This window comes from Pan paniscus, chromosome 5 (genome assembly GCF_029289425.2).
Source record: "Pan paniscus chromosome 5, NHGRI_mPanPan1-v2.0_pri, whole genome shotgun sequence".
Taxonomy (NCBI): domain Eukaryota; kingdom Metazoa; phylum Chordata; class Mammalia; order Primates; family Hominidae; genus Pan; species Pan paniscus.
In genome coordinates, this window is record NC_073254.2 from 26,185,388 (window position 1) to 26,209,736 (window position 24,349).

General features: G+C 39.4%; 1 protein-coding gene across 1 annotated transcript in view; it reads left to right on the top strand.

Moving 5' to 3' along the window:
* The first annotated feature begins 607 nt into the window (after positions 1-607).
* The window catches only part of TMEM170B (transmembrane protein 170B), a 45,403-nt gene continuing 21,661 nt past the window's right edge, over positions 608-24,349 (top strand). Inside the window, exon 1 of the mRNA XM_003827556.6 lies at positions 608-1,233. Coding sequence (XP_003827604.1) covers positions 1,137-1,233 — 97 coding nt within the window. The 5' untranslated portion in view covers positions 608-1,136. The remainder of the gene's footprint in view (positions 1,234-24,349) is intronic.

Consider the following 24,349-nt stretch of genomic DNA (forward strand, 5'->3'; position numbering starts at 1 on the left):
AATTAATATATCTAAATGCTGAGATAGTGACACCTTTTAAAAAAAGTTATACATAAGCATCTTTATCAAAAAGCATTACATTTTAAGGCAAAAATCTGAACTGTCACAGTATCCACCTCACCGAGTTCAGCAGCCCCACCTTGGGTCAGGGCTGCCCCTGGAGCGCGGGCCCCCGAAATGCCCGCACCGCCCACGCCGCCCGCACCGCGCGCATCCAGCCGGGCCAGGGCGAGGGATCCAGGTCTCCAGATCTCTCAGGGCGCGCGCCCGGGGTCCGGGGGTGGGGGGCGTGGAGGCGGTTCCCTTGGAGCGCCCAATCAGCAGTAAAGCCCGGCGGTGGCGCCAGTGACGTAGACCGCGCTTCCCTCCGCCCCACTGCGGGCCGACGCTCGGCGCCGTCAGCCACGCGCGCTGCAGCGCGAGGGGAGAGCGAGAAGGAGGGCTTTGGGGCCGACCGGCTGTCGGAGGGCGGCGGGTCGCGGGGAGCGGGGGAGTGAGCATGCGCAGCGGCCCCGGGGAGCGCAGGGGAGGAGGGGCCGGCGCTGAGAGGCGCGCGCGTGCGCGTGCACGAGTGGCCCGCCGGCGGCTGCGGGTGGAGGGGGCGGTTCCTCGAGTGTCGGCGACCCGAGGGCGGGCAGGCGGGCGGCAGGTGCCGCCGCAGCCTCCGACCGGTCCCGCGTCTCCGTCCTCCGGCGGCGATGAGCTGGGCCCTGTCGGGGGCTGCACCTGCCGGCTGCCCGTCAGCACCGGCCTCCTGGCGTGACCTCGGCCTCCTCGCGTGTCCAGTCCCCGCGGCGCGGCGCTGCCCCTGAGAGGGAGCGGCGGCGGCCTCCTCCGCCCCGAGTCCTCGCTCGGGGGCCGCGCGGGGACGGCGCCCGGCCCCCTCCCCTCCTTCCTCCGTCCGCCGTCCTCAATGTCTCCCCGGCGGGGAGGGGGCTGCCTGGGAGACACGCTGAGCGGCCCCCCTACGGAGGCCCTCCGGCTGCAGCAGCAGCAGCGCCCGGCCCGGCGTCCCGCAGCCTCCACCAGCGGCGGCGGCCTGGAGGAGCCGCGCACCCGCCGCCGCCCCCCGAGCCTCGCAGCCGCCGCCGCCGCCCGGCACCCGAGGAGAGGGCGGCGGGCGCCCCTCGGGGAAGATGAAGGCGGAGGGGGGCGACCACTCCATGATCAACCTGTCGGTGCAGCAGGTCCTGAGCCTCTGGGCCCACGGGACGGTGCTGAGGAACCTCACGGGTAATTGACGCGCCTGGGCTAGGGACGGGGATGCGGTCCGCCCCTCTCCTGTCTTCTCCCTCCTCGGGAGGGGACACGCTCCTCGCCGCCCCACCCCCGTGCGCGCCCCACTCGGAGCTCCAGGTCCCGGCGAGGAAGGTGTTAATCGGAGCCACTCTGCGCGTGTCCCGGGGGCGCCGGCTCCCGCCACCCCCTTCCCTGAGTCGCCAGGGGAGCATCAGCGACCCCCGCTCCTGCCCCGCACGGGGAGAGCTCCCGGTGGCGGCCCGGCCTCTGTAGTACGCGCGGAGTAGCTTCAGTGCTGAGACTTGAGCGCATTTCGCTTTTATTCCATTACCCTCCTCCCCTCCCCCTTCCACACACATCGCTTCTTGCTATTTACATCTTTTTCTGATTTAGTTCTTTTTCTTTCTGGCAAATCTCAAGCCAAATGTAGAACCTAAAATCATTGCCCACAATGGTCGATTTACTTTTTCAACCGCTAATTTTTTGGGCGATGTAGATAACTGAGTAAATTATAGTGGGTCAGGGGCTGAGCTAAGGTCTAGTGCGGTCTAAGCGTGTTAGCTTCATATATCTCCTTCCCCTCCCATTTCCTTTTGTCTGTCTGTCTCTTTCCCTCAGGCCTCCAGCTGCTGCTTCTGAGACATTTGATAATTTTGTGTATTTCCCTTCATTTATTAAGGCTGTCAGTAATTGGCCTTATAACATCAATTTCTATTTGTAAAAGTGAGTGATAAAACACAATATTTTTATTCAGTCTGTAGATTTGCTTTGTGAAGAAACTTCTGGTTTTGTTATGTGGAAATGCTTACATTATACTTTGAGTTCCGAATTTAAAAATTATTCTCTGAAGTAGAATTTACGAGAAAGAGATTCATTTGCGATTTGGTGACTCCTCAGTGCCTGCTTTTCGGAGGAAAAAAAATCTTAAAAAAATACTCAGAATTTAATTCTTGAGAATGTGTAAGGCAGTTAATTTCAGTAGAACATTAGTATTTCAAAATGCATTTTATCAAACTGGTTAAGAGTGTTGTGAGTATTTTACAAATATAACCTGGGTTCATATATATAACATATATATAAAGTCTGGCATGGTATAGAATACATTCATAGAAGAAAATTTTATGGAATTATATACCACAAAAGACAACTTTAAGGACACTGGTTTCTTCGAATGGAAACTGTACAGTTAAAGTAGATTCTGGATTGCTTCATGCTATCCTCACTTTTAAGCTGTGGTTATTTAACTTGAAACAGACTGACTTTACATGATGATTGCCGGTAAGGAATATATTGTTATAATTCTGGAAAACTAAATGGACATAAAGACCATCTCATGATTCAGTTGAATCATGTCTACCTCTAAAGGTAGACTGCTTTATCTTATTTATGATTTTGCTTGCATTTATCCACTGTTTGGTATTTGAACTGTACCAGTTTTTGTTTAAGTGAAATGAAAAGTAGGGACTTAACATATATTTGTGCAGGCATACCTTGGAAAGATTGCAGGTTTGGTTCCAGAACACCACAATAAAGCAAATATTGCAATAAAGTGAGTCCAATGAATTTTTTGTTTTCCTAGTGCATGTAAAAGTTACATTTTACCTGTAGTCTTTAAATGTGAAATAGCATTATGTCTGAAAAAAAAGTACAGACGTTAATTTAAAAATACTTTATTGCTGAAAAATTGCTAACGATCATCTGAGCCTTCAGCAAGGACGTTATCTTTTTTCTGGTAGAGGGTCTTGTCTTTGTGTTGATGACTGCTGACTGATCAAGGTGATGATTGCTGGAGATTGGGATGACGGCAGTTTTCTTAAAACAGCAATGAAGTTTGCCACTAAGGAAGAGCAATAGACTCTTCCTTTCATGAAAGATTTCTCTGTAGCATGGGATGCTGTTGGGTAGCATTTTATCCACAGTAGAACTTTCAAAATTGGAGTCAGTCCTTTCAAACCCTGCTGCGGCTTTATCAACTGAGTTTATGTAATAGTCTAAATCCTTTGTTGTCATTTCCACGGTGTTCACATAATCTTCACCAGGAGTAGATCGCATCTCAAGAAACCACTTTCTTTGCTCATCCATAAGAAGCAACTCCTCATCCATTCAAACTTTATCATGAGATTGCAGCAATTCAGTCACATCTTCAGGCTCCACTTCTAATTCTAGTTCTCTTGCTATTTCGACCACACCTATGGTTACTTCCTCCACTGAAGTGTTGATGCCCTCAAAGTCATCCATGAGGAATGGAGTCAATTGCTTTCCAACTCCTATGAAAGTTGATATTTGGACCTCTTCTCATGAGTCACGATTGTTCTTAAGGGCATCTAGAATGGTGACTCCTTTCCAGAAGGTTTTCAATTTCCTTTGCCCAGGTCCATCAGAGGAATCACTATCTCTGGCAGTTTTAGCCTTCTTACGCAGTGTATTTCTTAAATAATAAGACTAGAAAGTCAAAATTACTCTTTGATCCATGGTCTGCAGAATGGATGTTGTGTTAGCAGTCATGAAAACAACATTGATCTACTTGGACATCTCCATCACAGCTCTTGGTTGACCAGGTACATTGTCATTGAAGAAAATACTCATTAAAATGAAAGGAATCTTTTTTTTTTCTGAGCAGTTCTCAACAGTGGGCTTCACATATTCAGTAGGCCGTGCTGTAAACTGATGTACTGTCATCCAGGCTTTTTTGTTTCATTTATAGAGCACAGCCAGGGTAGATTCAGCATAATTCTCAAGGGCGCCAGAATGGTAAATGAGCATTGGCTTTAATATAAAGTCACCAGCTGCATTAGCTCCTAAGAGAGTCAGCCTGTCCTTTGAAGCTTCGAAGTCAGGGATTGACTTCTGTCTAGCTGTGCAAGTCCTAAATGGCATCTTCTTCTGATATAAGGCTGTTTAATCTACATGGAATATCTGTTGTTTGGGGTAGCCACCTTCATCAGTTAGCTAGATCTTCTGGATAATTTGTGCTTCTACATCAGCATTTGCTGCTTCACCTTGCACTTTTATGTTATAGAGGTGTCTTTTGTTAAACCTAAAGAACTGACATCTGCTAGTATCAAACTTTCTTTTGCAGCTTTCTCACATCCCAGCCTGCATGGAATTGAAGAGAGTTGGGGTCTTTCTCTGGATTAGGCTTTGGCTTAGGGGAGTGTTGTAGCTGGTTTCGTCTTCTATTTAGACCACTCAAACTTTCTTCATATCAGAGAGCAGTCTGTTTTGCTTTCTTATGATTTGTGTGTTCACTAGTGTAACACTTTTAATTTCCTTTAAGAATTTTTCTTTGCATTTGCAACTTGGCTGTTTGGTACAAGAGGCCTAGCTTTCAGCCTAACTCATCTTTGAACGTGCCTTCCTCACTAAGCTTTATCATCTCTAGCACTTGATTTAAAGTGAGATATCTGACTCTTTTTTTCACTTAAACACTCAGAGGCCAATGTAGGGCTATTAGTTGGCCTGATTTCAATATTGTTGTATCTCAGGGAATAGGGAAACCCGAGGAGAGGGAGAGAGACTGAGGAATGGCTGGTTGGTGGAGCAGTGAGAACACACAAGATTTATCAAGTAAATTATCGAGTAAAATAGTAACATCAGAGATCACTTATCACAGATCACTATAATAATAAAATACAATAATAAAATAGTAATAAGATAATAAAATTTGAAATACTGTGAGAATTACCAAAATGTGACACAAAGTGAGCGCATGCTGTTGGAAAAATGGTACTGATAGACTTGCTTGACACAGAGTTGCCTCAAACTTACCATTTGTAAAAGCCAAAATAAAGTGAAGTACAATAAAACAAGGTATGCCTGTAGATATTAATCACTGGATTAGCTCATCAAAGGGTTTTTAGAGAAAGTTAGCTTTGGGAGCCATAGAGTAAATGTAAATGTAACTTAACTCCTGGCCAGCTTCAACAAGATTTTTAAATAAGTAAGATTCTAATGATTATAATTGCCTCCAGTTCCGCAAGTCAGCCATTAAGCTGATCATAGTAGTTATTCACCCAGGGTTAGCTCCAATATGTCTTTCAATATGATCTTAAAACTTGCCAGTTGCTCATTGGACCTTGCCATTTCATAAAGGATATGCCAAACATCCCAAACTAGGACGGAGGTGGGACTGAGGACCATGGGAACCTCTACTAGGAAATACCTACTGTCTGAATATGTGAAATTCTAGGCGTCGGGGTAAAAATGCAGAAAGAAACAGATTAGAAATATGTTTCACTAGTGGTTGAGTGTACCACGTTAGGAACCACATCTCTTCTCAACAGTGGCAGTCTATAAGTGATAATATTCTGATGGGATTCATTGTGGCCTTCTCCATGCCAGTGACCTTAGTGATTCGGTGTGTATCTTAATCATTAGTTAACAGATGCTACCTACAGTGCCATTTACAACTTTGTCTGCTCAAAAGAGGCGAGTAAACACAACTTCTGAAACATCTGTCATTTGTTGAATGGCCGCTGTGTGTTAGGCACTTTACATATATTATTTCTAATCTTCAGAATAACTGTTCAAAGTACATTTGAAAGGAAACTCAGGTAAATTTAATTGTCCCAAATCTTATAGCTAGTATATGACTGAGCTGGGCTTTAGACCCAAGTCTTTGCCTCTAGACTCCTCTTTCTTCTTTACCATGCCACTTCAGCTACTTCCTCCTTACTTTCTTCAAGCAAAATTAATTTCTTGCTTCATCTTGCTACTTCTGCTCTTTGTACATATTTTTATTATGTTTTTCAATTACATTATAATTTGTATTTATCTCTTCTAGACTGTGAGCTTTTTGAGGGTCAGTCCATTGCCTCACCTTTGAATTCTTATACCCTAGCATTATGGTACCTGGCACGTAGTAAATGATAAATATATGTTTATTGAGGTGAATTTTAAAAATTTTAACAGTTGCTTGATTTAAACATTCTATATTGCATTGTTTCTTTTGGAGTGAATATGCTGTTAAAGAGGAATGAAGTGTTTAAGCAACTCATATAAATCATTTTTATACATACCTTTAAAACATGCAAATGCTTATTGAGAGTAGTTTTCTGTGTTGGGTATAATGCTTTCATATATTTTGTTTAATCTTTTCGGCAATCCTGAGAGAGATTATTGTTCTTATTTTACAGATTCAGATACTGAAGCAAAGAGTAACTTGCTTAGATCTGATAGCTAATAGTGAAAAAGTCATTATCTTTTTTCATAATATGATAACACATATGTTAACTCAGAAGGCATTTTTTCATCATCATAAACTTGGAAATGAAACTAATAGGAGCATAGTCTAGAACCAGTACTACTTGGATTTAAGAAATAACCGTGTGAAGGATTTGCACAAATTTGTTTAATAGGCATTCTGATTAATTGGATACCAAATGAAAGGGAAATATGCTGTCACTAGTGTTTTTTTCCCATGTACAAAGAGATGTGATGTGATTTTTCACTTTGTGTATTATCCCAATAGGTGAAGTGGGAAAATATACTGACCTTTTTATCTTAGAGACTGACCTCTAGAAAGTAGTCTTGTTTATATATTACTTTGATAAAAATAAATTCTTAAAAAGTAATAATGAGAACTACAAACATCTTAACATTTTACAGCCAGAACGACTTAATTTTAGAAATATTGAAATATCACTCCATCAGTGAAGTGACATGGCTGAGATCAGTTATTTAATGACAGAGGCAGGACTGGAACCAGAGTTTCCTGGCCCTTTGTTCTCTGCCTTTCCTTTTTCTCCTACATAGCTTGTTAACTCAGGCAGGTTGAGAGAGAATAAATATTACGGTACAGGTTGAAAATTCCTAATCTGAAATTTTGAAATTCAAAATGCTCCAAAATCCTAAACTTTTTGAGCAACATGACACTCAAAGGAAATACTAGAACATTTCAGATTTCGGATTTTCAGGTTAAGGATGCTGAGTCAGTAAATAGCATGAAAATATTCCAAAATCTGAAGTCTGAAATCCTTCTGGTCTCAAGCATTTCAGACAAGGGATATTCAACCTGTACTTAAGAGTACCCTGGTAAGTATTTGCATCAGTGAGCCTGAAGATGTATGAATGGAACTAATTTGTCCAGAAAATAAAATATACTGGAAAATGTAATATATTAGGCTTTCTAACATTTTAAGTTGCCATTGCCCTTGTAAAAGCTAGTGATCCATATTTATTATCTAGCCAGTTTTAGAACTCCTACCAAGTTCAGCCTGCTATTTATTTCCCCTACCTTGGAAGACACTTGTATGGGGATTCCATGTAGAGCATATTAATCCCTCGAAACCCCGTATCTGTCACTTAATAACCATTGCCAAAATTCTCTTTCTGTACATATCACTTCTTTAAGTGTGTTTTTCACAGGATTCCTAAATTGTTTAACTGTGTCAGTTATATGCTTCTGAAGTAGAGAGATAAATAGCTTCCTTTCTTTTTCAAATAGATTTTCTTTCTTTGAATATATTCTAAATTCCCAACCCCAATCTAAAATGAGAGTCAATATTGTATATACAGTTTTTTAGGGAACTTGACTTTTAAAAAATCTACAATTAAATGGTTTTTTTTTTGGCTTCACTTTTATTTTCTTTAACTATTTTGGCTTCCTTCTTAGTGTTCTGACCCAAATTTGGTTGCTAAGAGTTTAGAGAAGAATTTTTATTTAGAAAAGGGCAGGGTCTGTAAATCCCAGTATAAATGCAAAACTTGGCTGGTGTTAGGAAAGGGATAATTGGTCCCTGGGAAAAAGATGAGGGCTGCTTCAGGCTGGTCTCTCTGTGTCAGCAGCAAATGTAGGGGCAGGTGTTCCCTTCTTTTTATTGGTAATAAGCATTGGGAGGCTGGGAATTCAACCTGGAATGAAGGTTAAAAGGCTTCTCTCTCTCTCTCTCTCTGTGTGTGTGTGTGTGTATAGTACTAGTAGTAAGTAGTAGTAGTAGTAGTAGTAGTAGTAGTCCCGTTTATTCAAGGGCAATATGTTCCAAAACCCCCAGTGGGTGCCTGAAACCATGGATATTTCTGAACCCCATATATACAGTCATGTGCCAGGTAACTTTCCAGTCAAAGAAGGACCTCATATGATGATGGTCCCATAAGATTATAATGGAGCTAAAAAAATTCTGTCACCTACTGAGATCATGGCCGTCCTAATGTCATAGCGCAACACGTTACTCACGTGTTTATGGTGATGCTGGTGTCAACAGACCTACTGTACTGCCTGTTGTATAAAAGTAGAGCATATATAGTTATGTACAGTACATAATACTTGATAACAAACAACTGTGTTACTGGTTTATGTATTTACTGTACTAGATTTTTTATCATTATTTTAGAACGTACCCTTACTTGTTTAAAAAAAAAAGCTGAATCGCAGCACTTTGGGAGGCAGAGGCAGGCAGATCACGAGGTCAGGAGATCGAGACCATCCTGGCTAACATGGTGAAACCCCGTGTCTACTAAAAAAAAAATACAAAAAATTAGCTGGGCGTGGTGGTATGCACCTGTAGTCCCAGCTACTTGGGAGGCTGAGGCAGGAGAATGGCATGAACCTGGGAGGCGGAGCTTGCAGTGAGCCGAGATCGCACCACTGTACTCCAGCCTGGGCAACAGAGCGAGACTCCGTCTTTAAAAAAAAAAAAAAAAGGCAAGCTGTAAAACAGCCTCAGGCAGATTCTTCAGGAGCCATTCCAGAAGAAGACATTGTTACCTTAGGAGATGCCCGCTCCCTGCCTGTCATTGCCCCTGAAGACTTTCCATGGGACAAAGTGTGGAGGTGGAAGACAGTGATATTGATGATCCTGACCCTGTGTAGGCCTAGGCTAATATGTATGTTTGGGTCTTAGTTTTTAACAATTTTTTTTTAATTTTAGAAGTAGAAAAAGTTTATAAAATTAAGAATATAAAGTATTTTTCATACAGCTGTACAATGTATTTGTGTTTTAAGCTAAATGTTATTAGAAAATAGTTAAAAAGTTAAAACTTAAAAGTTTATAAAGTAAAAAAGTTACAGTAAGCTAAGGTTAATTATTGAAGAACAAAAAATATTTAAAAAATAAATTTAGTGTAGCCTGTGTATAGTGTTTATAAAGTCTACAGCAGTGTACAGTAATGTCTGAGGCCTTCACATTCACTCACAATTTCACCTGGAGCAACTTCCAGGCCTGCAAGCTGTATTCATGATAACTTCCCCATACAGATATCCATTTTTTAACCTTTTATGCTGTATTTTTACTGAACTTTTTTATGTTTAGAGACACAAATACTTCCCATTGTGTTACAATTGCCTGCAGTATTCAGTAAAGTAACATGCTATACAGGTTTGTTGCCTAGGAGCAATAGGCTATACCATATAGCCTAAATGGAATATATGTTAGCTTATACCATCTAGGTTTGTGTAAGTACACTGTATAATATTTGCACAATAATGAAATGGCCAAATGACACATTTCTCAGAATGTATCCCCGTCATTAGGCAACACATGCCTGTACTATGTTTTTTTCCTACACATGCATACCTGTGATAAAGTTTAACTTAGAACTTAGGCACAGTCAGAGATTAACAACAACAAATACTGTAGTAAAAGTTATATGAATGCGGTCTCTCGCTCTCAAAATATTGTATTGTACTATACTTATCTATGTTCAGACAATATTCGATAGTGGGTAACTGTAATTGCAGAAAGTGAAACTGCAGATAAACGAAGAGTATTGTATATATGTATATTTAGGATATGTATACACATGCACATGTACATACTACATCATAGTTCCCTTTTAGGCATTATAGTTGCTAAGCCATTTTTGTTTCAATATTTAGTGTCAGTCAAAGAAAAAATAAAAGAAAGTGAATAGTATATATATTTGGAATTGTTCACATTCATACTGGTATAGTCAGCACCTTCCTTCAGTAGCGTTCCCAAGAAGGCATGCTTCTCTTGGGGTTACTCTGTATTCTAGCTTACCATTAGGTTAAGTTCCTCTTCCTAAATGCTGTATTATAGGAGGTGAGCTTAAGTAGAAAAAATTACTTCAAATGTCTACTTAGAGTTATTTATGTTTTGTAAATGTGCCCTAAAGATATATGCTACTTTTCAGTATTTGTGTCAGACCTCCATTTTACTTTTTTAAAAAATGTGAAAAGTCCTTACCCTTGATAGGTACAGAGTCCATTAATAAGTGCCAGTATGATATGGCCTTCATAGGATTTAACTTCTTAGGAGGCTTACCTGTACATCTTATTGAGAATGAAAATGCTATAATTTTTAAAAACCGAAATTGTCATTAGGGATTTTTTTTGTTTTTACCATTTGTCATTAAGTTTTTATTTTCTTAATTTCTGTCTCATTATTTTTGAATCATAAATTCATATCCTCTAGCAATACCAAGTCCAAGGTCCAGATGACATTTCTTCGATCTGAACCATTTTCTGGATATGTCTTGGGACTGCTTGAGTTATAATTTTGATTCTTTAATATTAACTATGATAATAAAATGTATTTATCTTTGTTTAGTGATTGAAAGAAAGGTCTAAGAAAGTAAGATAGTTCATGAAGAGGAGTCACAATTTCTAGGGATATGTTTTCTGTAGAAAAGAAACCTAAACAGAAGAGAGAGGAGGTAGGGATGGGGACAAGGAATTGAAACTAAGGAAGGAAATTGGCAACAAAAGCCAAAATTGAGAAATGGGATCTCTAATTAAACTAAAGAGCTTCTGCACAGCAAAAGAAACTACCATCAGACTGAACAGGCAACCTACAGAATGGGAGAGAATTTTTGCAATCTACCCATCTGACAAAGGGCTAATATCTAGAATCTGCAAAGAACTTAAACAAATTTACAAGAAAAAAAACCCATCAAAAAGTGGGCAAAGGATATGAACAGACACTTCTCGAAAGAAGACATTTATGCAGCCAACAGACACATGAAAAAGTGCTCATCATCGCTGGCCATCAGAGAAATGCAAATCAAAACCACAATGAGATACCATCCCACACCAGTTAGAATGGCGATCATTAAAAAGTCAGGAAACAACAGGTGCTGGAGAGGATGTGGAGAAATAGGAACACTTTTACACTGTTGGTGGGACTGTAAACTAGTTCAACCATTGTGGAAGACAGTGTGGCGATTCCTCAGGGATCTAGAACTAGAAATACCATTTGACCCAGCCATCCCATTACTGGGTATATATCCAAAGGATTATAAATCATGCTGCTATAAAGAGACATGCACACGTATGTTTATTGTGGCACTATTCATAATAGCAAAGACTTGGAACCAACCCACATGTCCATCAATGATAGACTGGATTAAGAAAATGTGGCACATACACACCATGGAATACTATGCAGCCATAAAAAAGGATGAGTTCATGTCCTTTGTAGGGACATGGATGAAGCTGGAAACCATCATTCTGAGCAAACTGTCGCAAGGACAGAAAACCAAAGATCGCATGCTCTCACTCATAGGTGGGAATTGGAACAACGAAAACACTTGGACATAGGGTGGAGAACATCACACACTGGGGTCTGTCATGGGGTGGGGGGAAGGGGGAGGGATAGCATTAGGAGATATACCTAATGTAAATGACGAGTTAATGGGTGCAGCACACCAACATGGCATATGTATACATATGTAACAAACCTGCACGTTGTGCACATGTACCCTAGAACTTAAAGTATAATAATAATAATAATAAAAAGAGTGGTCAGAGGTAAGAGGAGAGCCCAGAGAGTGTAGCATGTTGAACTTATTGTAGTATCAGATGAATAAGTCTACTGATGGCTATATTTATTGAACCCTCACTGTGTATCAGACCCTATATAAAGCATTTTGCATGCATCTCATTTTCTATAAAGTGAGCATATAAATTTATTTAAAATATGTGATATCAGGTGTGATAGGTTAATTTTTTATTTTAAATGACTACATGAACAGTAAAATAATCATAGAATAAACAGTGGCAGTACCAACACATTTAAAAGAAGCCTCAGGCCAGGCACGGTGGCTCACGCCTGTAATCCCAGCACTTTGGGAGGCAGAAGCGGGTGGATCACGAGGTCAGGAGATCGAGACCATCCTGGCTAACATGGTGAAACCGCGTCTCTACTAAAAATACAAAAAGTTAGCCAGGCGTAGTGGCGGGCGCCTGTAGTCCCAGCTACTCGGGAGGCTGAGGCAGGAGAATGGCATGAACCCTGGAGGCGGAGCTTGCAGTGAGCCGAGATGACGCCACTGCACTCCAGCCTGGGCGACAGAGCGAGACTCCGTCTCAAAAAAAAAAAAAGAAAAAAGAGGCCTCATTAGATTGTCACATTCCATCTCATGACTTTGGCTAAGTAGATTAAGCATTGAAAGAAAAAGATGTTTTTCACCAAACTTTATGCAAATAGGAAGAACACAATTTCTTACTGGAGTCCAGTTGCTTGTGTTATGATAATCATGGAATATAATCTAAGAGCATGTATCTACTTGTAGTAGGACTTGAAAAAAATGAAAATAGCTTTGAGGAATGTAGGTTACTAGATCAATTAACATTAGCTTATTAACATACTCCATTACTCCCCTTCATTTGGTATGTTATCCCATATACTTACATGTACATCAATTTTTCTAACTTTTTATAAATAAAGGCGGGATCTCGCTGTGTTGCCCAGGCTGGTCTCAAACTCCTGGACTCAAGCAGTCTGCCCGCCTTGGCCTCCCAAAATGCTAGGATTACAGGCACGAGCCACTGTGTCCTGCCTCTAATTTTTTTCATAATCCTGTCGTGGCTTATATAATTTTTTTTTTTTTGAAGCAGAGTCTCACTTTGTCACCCAGACTGGAGTGCTGTGGCGCAATCTTGGCTCACTGCAACCTGTGCCTCCTGAGTTCAAGTGATTCTCTTGCTTCCGCCCCCAAGTAGCTGGGATTATACAGGTGCCCACCACCATGCCCAGCTAATTTTTTTTATTTAGTAGAGATGGGGTTTCACCATGTTGGTCAGGCTGGTCTTGAACTCCTGACCTCAGGTGATCCACCCGCCTCAGCCTCCCAAAGTGCTGGGATTACAGGCATGAGCCACTGTGCCCAGCCAATTTTTTTTTTTTTAACCAACGCTTTACCCTGACAGACTGTATGATTCTTATATTAAAAAATGTATACCCAGGGTTTCGGTACTAAGGAAGGAAAGTGATGTATTTCCTTCTTAGAAATTTTACTTTTAGTAGTTAACATTTCTTTAACACCTTTTAATGTGCTGGGCATTGTTCTAAGAATGTTACATGTATTATTTCATTTGAGCCTCACAATAATCCCACAAGGTAGACACCATTATTAATTCAATTGTAGAAGTCAGGAAACAGGCAGAGATTATTTTGCCCTTGCTTACAGAGTGTCTAAGCCATGACTTGAAAAATTACCACTCAACTGCAGTTCAGTTGAGCAAACATTTGAGTAACTTTACCGTGGACATGGTGCTGTCAGAGATACAAAGATAAATACATAGCGACTATTTTCAAGAAGCTTATATTCTTGAGTATTAACTTATACATCTTTGTATTAGTTATCTATTGCTGAATGACATTACCCCCAAATTTAGCAGCTTGACAGAAGACACATTTATTTTCTCATACAGTCTCTGATGGTCAGGAATGCTGGTTCTGGCTCAGGGTCTTACAGTATCCAGTCAAGCTGTCAGCCAGGACTACTGCATTCTCTGCAGACTTGTCTAGGGCTGGGGGTTCAGCTCCCAGGGGCATTCATGTGGCTCTTGGCAGGTGGTGGGAGGCCTTCTCCATAGGGCTACTCACAACTGGTTTTTTCAGAGTGAGAGATCACACACACATAGACACAAACACACAGTAAGAGAAACCAAAACAGAAGCCACAGTCTTTGATAGCCTAATCTTGGAAGTGATATACCATCATGTCTGCTGTATTCTATTGGTCATACACAGACCAGCTCTGGAACATTGTGCGAGCAGTCTGCACAAGGGTGTGGTAGGGACTCTTGGAGGCCTGCTGGATGCTGGCTAAGACAGTCTTAAAGGTGGGTATGGGGAGAAAGAAATGAGGCTAAGGGAAGACTAGGGGCATCATAGCAGGTGAGGGAATGAAGTGTCTGTAAAAACAAGGTGATTAGAAAAAGCAGAAAGCTGTCTCAATATGTAAAATCATGTTTAAATAGCAGTCTAGCATTTTCAAGGATTAATCCTGATATTTCTTGATTATAAGTTATGTGCCAGTCTCTGTGGTAAACACTGATGAACAAAAGTGAAAATGTCAGTCATTATCCATAAGGAGCTCAGTGATCTAGAGAAGCTAACCTTTAGATTAAGTAGTTCTTTTGTGGCTTGTTGAGTTCAGGAAGAACCAGGCAATGGAACTGTGAAGGCAGCACAAGAAGAGGTAGAGAGTGGAGCAGGAACCTGTTCATGGGAGGGTTGAGAGGCAGGAGAGGTGAACTGCCTATGGGTTGGTACTACCAGGACATGATTATGTTGCTGCTCTTGGGTGCCTTGGAAAGCAAAGATGTTTTCATCAGTAATGTGAAACTGGATTTTCATTATACAGTTTTTTCCTTCTGTCACTCCCTACCATGAATTATGTGAATCTGTCATGGTTTCCAGGCCTAGGTATCAGAATCACCTGGAACTGTTCATACAGATCCATGGCTCCAGTCGATATATGTGGAATTAGGATCTTAGAACAAGGCCTAGGATGCTGCCTTGTAAACCAACTCTTCAGGAGATATTGTTATTGAGAGCTTAGTGGTTGGGAACACCCGATTTTTTAAAAATTATTTTTTGTGATCAATTTATAGCTATTTTAACGATGTATAATAGTTAATATGGGAGATTTAGACTTATTAAAATTTCAGTATAAATGACTCACTTATTTCCAAGAGCATATGATAACCCAGATTTTTTTTAAAGTGACTTGTCTTTTAACAGATTATATTAAATTTATCTTTTGAGAATGTTTTCTTCATTTGTATGCAGTATTAGCCATAGAAAATTATCCTTACTAAATTATAATACAGTTATCCCTGAGTGTTGTCATCCAAAAGACCACTAGGCTGGCTAAATAGTAGAAAGGATAGTTTTATCAGCAATGTCCATTTGCAAACCAGGAAGAGACAGTCTCTGCCATGTGCATGTGCAGAAAGCACTGTCTCTTCATAGAAGGGAAGTTGAGGTTGGGTTTTATTGCCTCTCAGAGTTTGTATTACACAATAGAGTCATACATATTCAGCAGGTTTGGGGGAAAAGCTGTACATATTTATGAGAGGAGCTGAGTGCATGCTCAGTGGGTAAACATGGGTAACATATATTCTCTGTTTACTTTGGGGCAAGGTTTTAGCATTAAAATGAGGTAGAATTTGACTATGTCAGAAGGTGAACTATGGGACGCAAAGGCAGTCTGTGCACAGTCTTTATGGTATAGTATAACTGGTAGAGACTGGCTTAAGGTCTACAATTGCTTATCAGAAAAGAATGTTTATAAGGCTGGTCCTGTGTCTAATCAGAGTTGTGGTCTGGGTTGTAAATCAGTAAGGGGTGGTCTGATAGCTCCTATTGTCAGGGAGTTTAGAGCCATAGGACTTTAGAAATTCGCTATGCCACCTGGGCCCTGAACCCTTGACCTGTAGGTAACTTTGCTTCCTTAATCTTAGTTTCGGTCTTAGTTGATAAAGAGGTGTCTATTTTGATCTCAAAGTATATATGGGGGATTGATTCTAGGACCGCTGCATATACCAAAATCCTGCAGTGGCCCTGCAGAACCCAAGTATGTGAAAAGTCGAACCTCCCTGTAGGCGGGTTTTGCATCCTTAGAATATTTTTGCTCCATGTTTAATTGAAAAAAAAAAATCCACATGTATGTGGACCCGTGCACTGCAAACCTGCATTGTTCAAGGGTCTACTGTATCTTAAAAATTCTAAACATTTTAATTATATTAAATCTGAAGTATATAGGAGAATCAAACATTAAAAATGTTTATGTAAATATGTTAGGTGAGCAGCTATTGGAATTTCCACCTCCCTTCTTGGATAATTGTGGTTCTGCTAAATTTTTTTCTAAAAATAAAGATTTGAAAGAAGTAATAGGATCCTTGAATGTATGAGTCAAGAAATTTTTTAGCCTCAACTTCTACTAGCTAGTTTTTTTTACTTTAGACAAGTCACGTATTTCCCAGGCCTGTTTCCTCACTTATAATACTATCTAATGTAAATAGTTTTCATATTGATTAAGGGAGAGCTGATCTAGAAATTTTATGAGTTAAGAAAAGTTTAGAGGTTTTACTAGGAGTTAAGAAAAAATGTATGCATTTGCACATAAACTTGTTTCTTTAATCTTTCAAGTTAAGCAACTTTCTTTTTCAAGTGGGACTTCTTCAGACTTTTAATATACTTATTTGTAGAGTAAGGTTTAGAACCAAGAAAATCTTTGCTCTCTGCACACCTCTGACCTCTTAGACTTAGGCCTTCTTGAAATTTGGTTTAGGAAACTTGATTCAGTATTTAAAGATTCCTTCCAGTTATGAAATTCTCTCTCTCTCTCTCTTTTAATCCCAGTACAGCATAATTACTTCCTTACAGTTAGTCTGAATGCTATTTAAGGTGTGATTACCGTGACTTGACTTTGCATTATTTGCAGTTTTCCTGGTTATGCTTGTATTTCCTGATCGGTCATTCCTTTGGTTACCTATTTATATTTAGTTTCAGGAATGTATTATATTGAGAATTTCATTACAAGTTATGCTCATTGGTGTAAAAAGTTTAATTTTCAGTATTTAGTATAAATATCCCATGGAAATGTTATATTATGAGATTGTAAAACGTTTTATCCTTCTTCATTGAGAAGGTTTTTTTAGGTTGGTGATTCAAACAAACATGAATCAAAAAATGTTTTTTTGCATGATACATACAATTTAAGATACTTGAGGGCACACAATAACAATTAAAACCATTGTATAGTTACTGTTATAATTTCATACTGGATTCAGATTTTGACATTTAATCCTTACACTTTTTATCTGAGTAAAAATCACTGGAATTATAATTGATTAATTACTCAGTTAATCAGTTATGGGGAAGAACAAATTGAATGGCATCTTTTAGGAAGACAGTGCTGTGGCTTAAATATAGAGCAATTTTTGAACTATTTTAAATAGCCTTAACCTGATTTCTTTAAAGCAAATGATATTTTGATTGGTTTTAATTAAAAACCTGTTTTTCTAAGAATTGTCTTCTGTTTAATTATGGGTATTGTTATTTACAGTTTGAAATTATATAATTAGCAAGCAAAAGGGTAATTTGGTTTAAGTGGGTAATAAACAGTATTGCCATGAATTTTAAGATGGGCACTATGTTAAAGCAGCTCTTGAAGGTGTCACAATTAAGTTTAAAAGATAATGTTTCTGCTCTCTCTTAAGAGGCAAAAGTAGAAAACTATTAAGTATCTACAGTAGCTTTAACTTATGTATTAAATGTGGTTGCCAGTTGATAAATACAATTTATTTTTAAGTCTGGTTGAAATGTTAGCGTGATTAAAAATAAGAAAATGTCTTTTATGTTTACCTTCATTTTAGCCTCCTTTGTTGATTATTTCTTGGTGTAAAGTTTGCATCTGGTATCATAATCCTGTCTAAGGAGCGTCCTTCAATATATTTTGTAGCATAGATCTTCTGGCAGTTGATTCTCTGAGCTTTTTTCTTTCTGACAAATAAATGTTCATTTCACCTTTAGTTTTGAAAGACATTTCTGTTGAATATAGATTTCTGTCTTTATAGTTTTTTTTCCCCTTTCATTATTTTAAAGATGTCACTCTATTTTCTTCTGGCTCGGAAATTTCTGATAAGAAGTTTCCTTTACTTTTTATATTTGTTCCACTGTTTGTAATATGTCTTTTAACCTCTGACTACCCTCAGTATTTTCCCTTTATCTTTGGTTTTCACGCATTTCACTATGATGTGTCTAGGTATGTGTGTGCGTGGTTTATTTTTGTTTTGTTGTTTTTTGGTTCTTGGAAGTGGGAGGTATTTATCTTAGGATTCTGTGAGAGTCTTGGATTTGTGGTTTGATGACTTTTATTATTTTTGAAAAATTTTCAGCAACTTTCCCTTCAAATATCTTTTCTTCTCCATTGTCTCTTTCTTATTCTGGACTCCAATTACATATATGTTAAACCATTTGAAATTGTGCCATATCTTTTTTTTCTAAACTTCTAGCATTTTCATTTGGCTCTTAGAATTTCCATCTCTACTGAAATTCCCAATCTGTTCATGTGTGTTGTCTGCTTCTTCCACTAGAGACTTTAACATATTAACAATAATTATTATAAAGTCTCCGTCTGGTTATTCTACAAACTGCGCCATCTCTGACTCTGGTTCTGTAGATTGCTTTCTCTCTCAACAGTGAGTTGTTTTTCCTGTTTTTGAGTGCTTCTTATAATTTTTTGATTGAAAAAGTCTCACTAAAGACTGAGGTACATCGTGTTTATGTCTGGAGATGGTCTGTTGCTTCCGTTAGACCAATAGTGAGAATTGATTTAATCTACTTAGGAGTTGAGCTGAATTTGAATTTTGTTGTGGTTACCTTCAGTGCACCGCACGCTTCACATTCTGTAAGGTTGCTGTTGTTGCCTTGTGCTTAGGGTGGGAGCTCTGTACTGCAGGTTTATTCTCAGTGGCAATGCTCCATTGTAGCTTTTAGCCATTTCTTCACAACTATGCCTCAGAAGGGGTCTCTCTCCACACACTAGCCTCCCCCCAGTGGTGGAATGCTGATGCTTGTTACTTGCTGCTAGGCTCCTGAGGGGAGCTGTCCTGTTTCTGTGTTAGGCATGCTCTGTGTATGGGGATCTCAGGAGGTGGGGCTTTGTCAGCATTCCTGCCTTTCTGAACCATGGTGGCCAAACTCTTCTTACATTTGTGATTGTTCTTAGGAGTTTCTCATCCTTCCATCGGCAGTAACAGACCTCTGCTTGGAATTGGGTCCTGGGTCCTGTATGGTTTTCTGCTTCTCTCCCAGGAATAGAGGTTTTATTCTTCTACCCTTCCCTAAACTGGAGTTCTACTAGAGCTTTGCCTGTCCCTTTAGGGTGACAGGATTTGCTGCCCTCCCCTAATGGCTAAGGGTTTTGCCTTGAATAAGAGAAGGGTCGCAAGAAACAAGATTTCTGTGTTTCCCTAGCAGTCACCTCCCACAGGCCTACACCACCAGTGGTGGCTCTCTCCAGTCTCCGGCCTATGATCCAGTCTTTCCAGGGAGCACTCAGTAGAGACCTGTGGAAAAGCACTTGCAAGCGAGTGTGCATTTGTGTCTGTCACTTGTGTCATTTACTCAAGGTTGATTTGTTAACCCATGCTTGGTCTTTAACAATCTGTAAAAATTGTAGCTGATTTCTTCTTACCCACTTGTATGTTGCCCACTGCCTGCTCTTGTGCTTTACCAGGTAACACATGTCCCCCACTCCTTGCTTTGCATCCTCACCTCACTAATGAGCTAAGGAAAAGTTACGATTGTATAATTTTATCTTTTTCTCATTGGATGGGAGTGACATGTTTTGCAAATTTTTATATTGAAATTTAAATAGAATAACTGAACTGTTTTAGTAATCATAGATTTTAAATTCTACAAAATCATGCATTTAGGAAAACATTGGGGACACTACAAACCTGAAATGAATGCATGCTGGGCTTAATACCTAGGTGATGGGTTGTTAGGTGTAGCAAACCACCATGGCACACATTTACCTATGTAGCAAACATGCACATCCTGCACATGCACCCCAGAAATTAAAAAAAAGGAAATAAAATAATTTAAAAAAAGAAATTTAGATATTTTTAGAACATGGTCAGTAATATAATTGTGCAGGTAATCTTCACATTTTTGTACTTGGTATTTTCCTACTTTTAGTTTCTTTACTGCTCGCTTCTCACCAGTGTTTGAACAGTATGGTAGATGGACTAAACATACTTTTTTATACTCCCAAACCTAATGGAATTATCATTTATCCAGTTGTTCACACCAGAAATCTGGGAGGCCAGACATCACACCTGGCTCATCTCTATCATCCAGGCCATCCGCAAGTTCTCCTAAATATTTCTGAAATTATTTTCAATCACAAAGCCAGTACAAAAATCCAGGCCTTAATTTATCTTTGTACTCTTTAAAATGGTTATTATTTATTCATTTATTATCATTACTATTTTTTTTAAAGTGACAGGGTCTCACTCCGTTGCCCAGGCTGGAGTGCAGTGGCACAATCATAGCTCACTGCAGCCTCAAACTGCTGGGCTCAAGCGATCCTCCTGCCTCAGCCTCCTGAGTAGCTGGGACTATGGGCTTATGCCACCACACCTGGCTAATCTCTTTGTACTCTTGAAATATTCTTATAGTCTCTCATCTCCATCCAGTCCCACTTTTCCATATCTACCACAGTAATCTTTTTAAAAGGAGATATGATTCTATAACTTCTTTATTTAAAGTTTTTATTGGGTCCCCATAATCTTCAATTTTCACAAAAATTCTTCATTCTATATGGTCTATAAGCCTCTCCCCTTTCTTCACCAAAAATTACTCTAACATACCACTGTAATTTACAGCCTCATCTTACCATATTTTTTTATTTTAGTCAAACCCAGAATTCTTGCAATTTCATATTCTCTATTACATACAATTTCATGATTTGAACATTGTGTTTTAGAGCAGTGGTTTCTCATTCTTGGCTGTATGGGAACATAAGAAACGGTTAAATTTGGGCAACTTTAAAAAATTCCAGTGCCCAAGCTACATCCTAAACCAATTAAATCAGAATGTCTGGGGGTGGTATCAAGGCATCATCATTTATTCTAGGCTCTCCCAGGTGACTCCAGCATACAGCCAAGTCCCACCTCCCACTCCCCACTCTTATCGCACCTCCAACATGATTATCTAATTTGTTTAAATCTTGTTAATTTTTTAAAAATTCACGTGTGGCGATGACTCTTCTTGGGACCTTTCTTGACAACCCACACCCTTGCACAGGGCTGTGTACCCCATAGCATCACGTACATACTGTACTCTGCAGAAACTGAGGAATTAGAACATATGTAATTGAAATGCCATTAATTGAACACTCAAAGTGCCAACTCTTGATAATATGTGAAACTACCTTGACTGTAATTTTCAATGGGGGATGGGACAGCCAAGCCCAGCCCAGAAGTCAGCAGACATTTTCTGTAAATACAGTATTCTACTTTTAGCAATAGTATTTTATTTTACTTAAATAGAAAATGTAGTAAATATTAATATTTTTGGCTTCATGGGCCATATAATCTCTGTCTCAATTACTCAGCTCTGCCATTGTAGCTTGAAAGTAGTCATAGACTACTATGAATGAGTTTGTTCCAATAAAACTTTATGAACACTGAAATTTGAGTTTCCTATGATTTTTACATGTCACAAATTATTGTTCTTTATATATTTTTTTCTTTTCTTTTCTTTTTTTTTTTCTTGAGACGGGGTTTCACTCTGTCACCCAGGCTGGGGTGTGGTAGCATGATCATGGGTCACTGCTGCAGCCTTGACCTCCTGGGCTCAAGTGATTCTCCCGTCTCAGCCTCCTGGGTAGTGAGGGACCACAGGAATGCACAACCATGCCTGGCTAATTTTTTAATTTTTTGTAGAGACAGGGCCTCATGCTGGTCTTGAACTCCTGGGCTCAAACAGTCCCCCTGAGTCAGTCTCCCAAACTGCTGGGATTACAGGCATGAGCTGTAATCTGCCCAGCTTCTTGATTTTAAAAAATCATTTCAAAATCTAAAAACCATTCACGAAGACTATACAGAGACAGGTGGTAAACTAGATGTGACTCATGGGCTATATTTTGCCGACCCTTGATCTATATAGCACTTTTCCAAATTATAAATGTATCATCTCTCTGAGAGTCTAGTAAGTCCCCTATGTGGGACATGTCCCCAAATTCAGAAGTCATTGCTGTTAGAAAATGGGAGCAAGTTCTACACTTCAGATTTGTTGGTATAACAAAAAGCTTGAAATAACCCAATTTGGACACAGATTATTTAAATATGTAATATGGACCATTTCTATAAAGAAGGTGATGGTATAAAGAAAGAAAAAATACATATATACAATATATAAATGGTATTTTCAGCTTGATTTCTAGAATGTTTAGCGCATAGTAAGTTTTCAGTATTGACTTGCTAATGACTTTTAATAGAGAGGTTGGATTCTCTGTATTTTTGAGGATTAAAAAAATAGTCTAATGAGATAGGTTTTGTTGTTTTAATGACTTTTGGAGTTTTAAATAAATACCTCTTATGTAACTTTATCCTAGAGTAGTGATTTCTGTCTCTACTGCCTACCCAGTATGCAGTAATTTTCATGAGCAGCTCAAGTTGAGAACCATTGATCTAGCAGAGCATCTTCTCCTTTATTTTTATTTTTTTATTTTTTATTTTTTGAGACAGTCTTGCTGTGTCGCCCAGGCTGGAGTGCAGTGGCGTGGTCTTTGCTCACTGCAAGCTCCACCTCCTGGGTTCACACATTCTCCTGCCTCAGCCTTCCGAGTAGCTGGGACTACAGGTGCCCGCCACCACGCCCGGCTATTTTTTTTTTTAATGTTTAGTAGAGATGGGGTTTCGCCATGTTAGCCAGGATGGTCTCGATCTCCTGACCTCGTGATCCGCCTGCCTCAGCCTCCCAAATCTTCTCCTTTGATAAAGAATAGAATGAGAGCCAGGCATAGTTGTACATGCCTGTAGTAGCAGCTACTCAGGAGACTGAGGCAGGAGAATCATTTGAGCCCAGGAGTTTGAGTCCAGCCTGGGCAGCATAGCAAGACTGCTATCTCTTAAAAAAAAAAAAAAGAATGAAAAACGAATTTCTAAAAATATTATATTTGCAGTAAAAATGTGTGTAAAATATTTCAGACCAGTTGTTTAAAATAGTAAAGAATGTATAAAATGATATCATTCATCTCATATCTTATCTCTAAAAGATAGCCATTGTTAGGTCTTCTTCCATTTGGTTATATGTTTTCTATACAGATATGAAAATGTACTTTTTTAAACAAATAGGATTATACAATATGTACCATTCTTTGACTTGTTTTTACTCAGTATTTTTTAGACATCTAGAGAAATTCACTTCTCATAAATAATGTTGTTGAAGGATTAAAAACAAAAGCACAGAAGATAATTTTTTAGTGGCTTGGCAACCAGAGCTGATGAAAGTTACAGATTGGGAGCAGAGCTATTTCTAGTATTGTTTGGAGGCTGGAACAGATCATAACTCTGCTGCCTTTTACCCCACCAAAAAGTAACACACCGCAACAATCCAGGCAAAATTAAGGTGAGGATTATAGACAGTCTTGAGTGGGGAAATGTTACCAAAGGAATTTCTGAGATACGTTCTGGAAGAAGGGATATTCCCTTCCAGAGAATTATGGTGATTATAGGCATGAGATGCTTCAAAGTTTCTGTTGTTTTTTGTATTACATTTTTTAAATGTTTGTTTTGTATTTTTTCAGCACTAGCAAAGTCTCTCTGGCTTCCTCCCTTCATTGTTACCCAATTGCTAGAAGCTTGGATGAGGTGGGGTATGAGTGGAGAGAGAAAACTGTGAGCCTCTGGGTGTTCACTTTAGCATAGACAGTTTAAGAAAAGGCTGTGATATTCCACTCCTGTCTTTTTACTAGGTGTTCTTCCTAGGACCTTGGGCATCTGCTTTTGCTCTAGTCCTTAGGATCCTGCGGTTCTCTTCACCTGAACTAATCCAGTAGGTTTCATGTATTTGCCAATAGTGATTGGGCCTTAGACTTTAAGTCTTGCTTATCCAGAGTTGATCAAAATCTTTAGAGTCCCTGTTCACTCATGAGGTTATGTTGATCTGTCAGGTAATTCAAAATAATAGTAATAACAGAAAACCTAACATAACTGTTAGGTTATGTTTTCTATCATTTTTTCCATCATAAAGAGTATGATTTTTTAAAAGAGAGAAAGAAATATAAAAGTAAATCTGACATTAGGGTACTTTGTTCATGTTCAGTCCGATGAAGGAATAATCCTGGACTGGTCATTGGAGGACCATTTGAGATTCTATTTTAATTTTATGATTATTTTGATA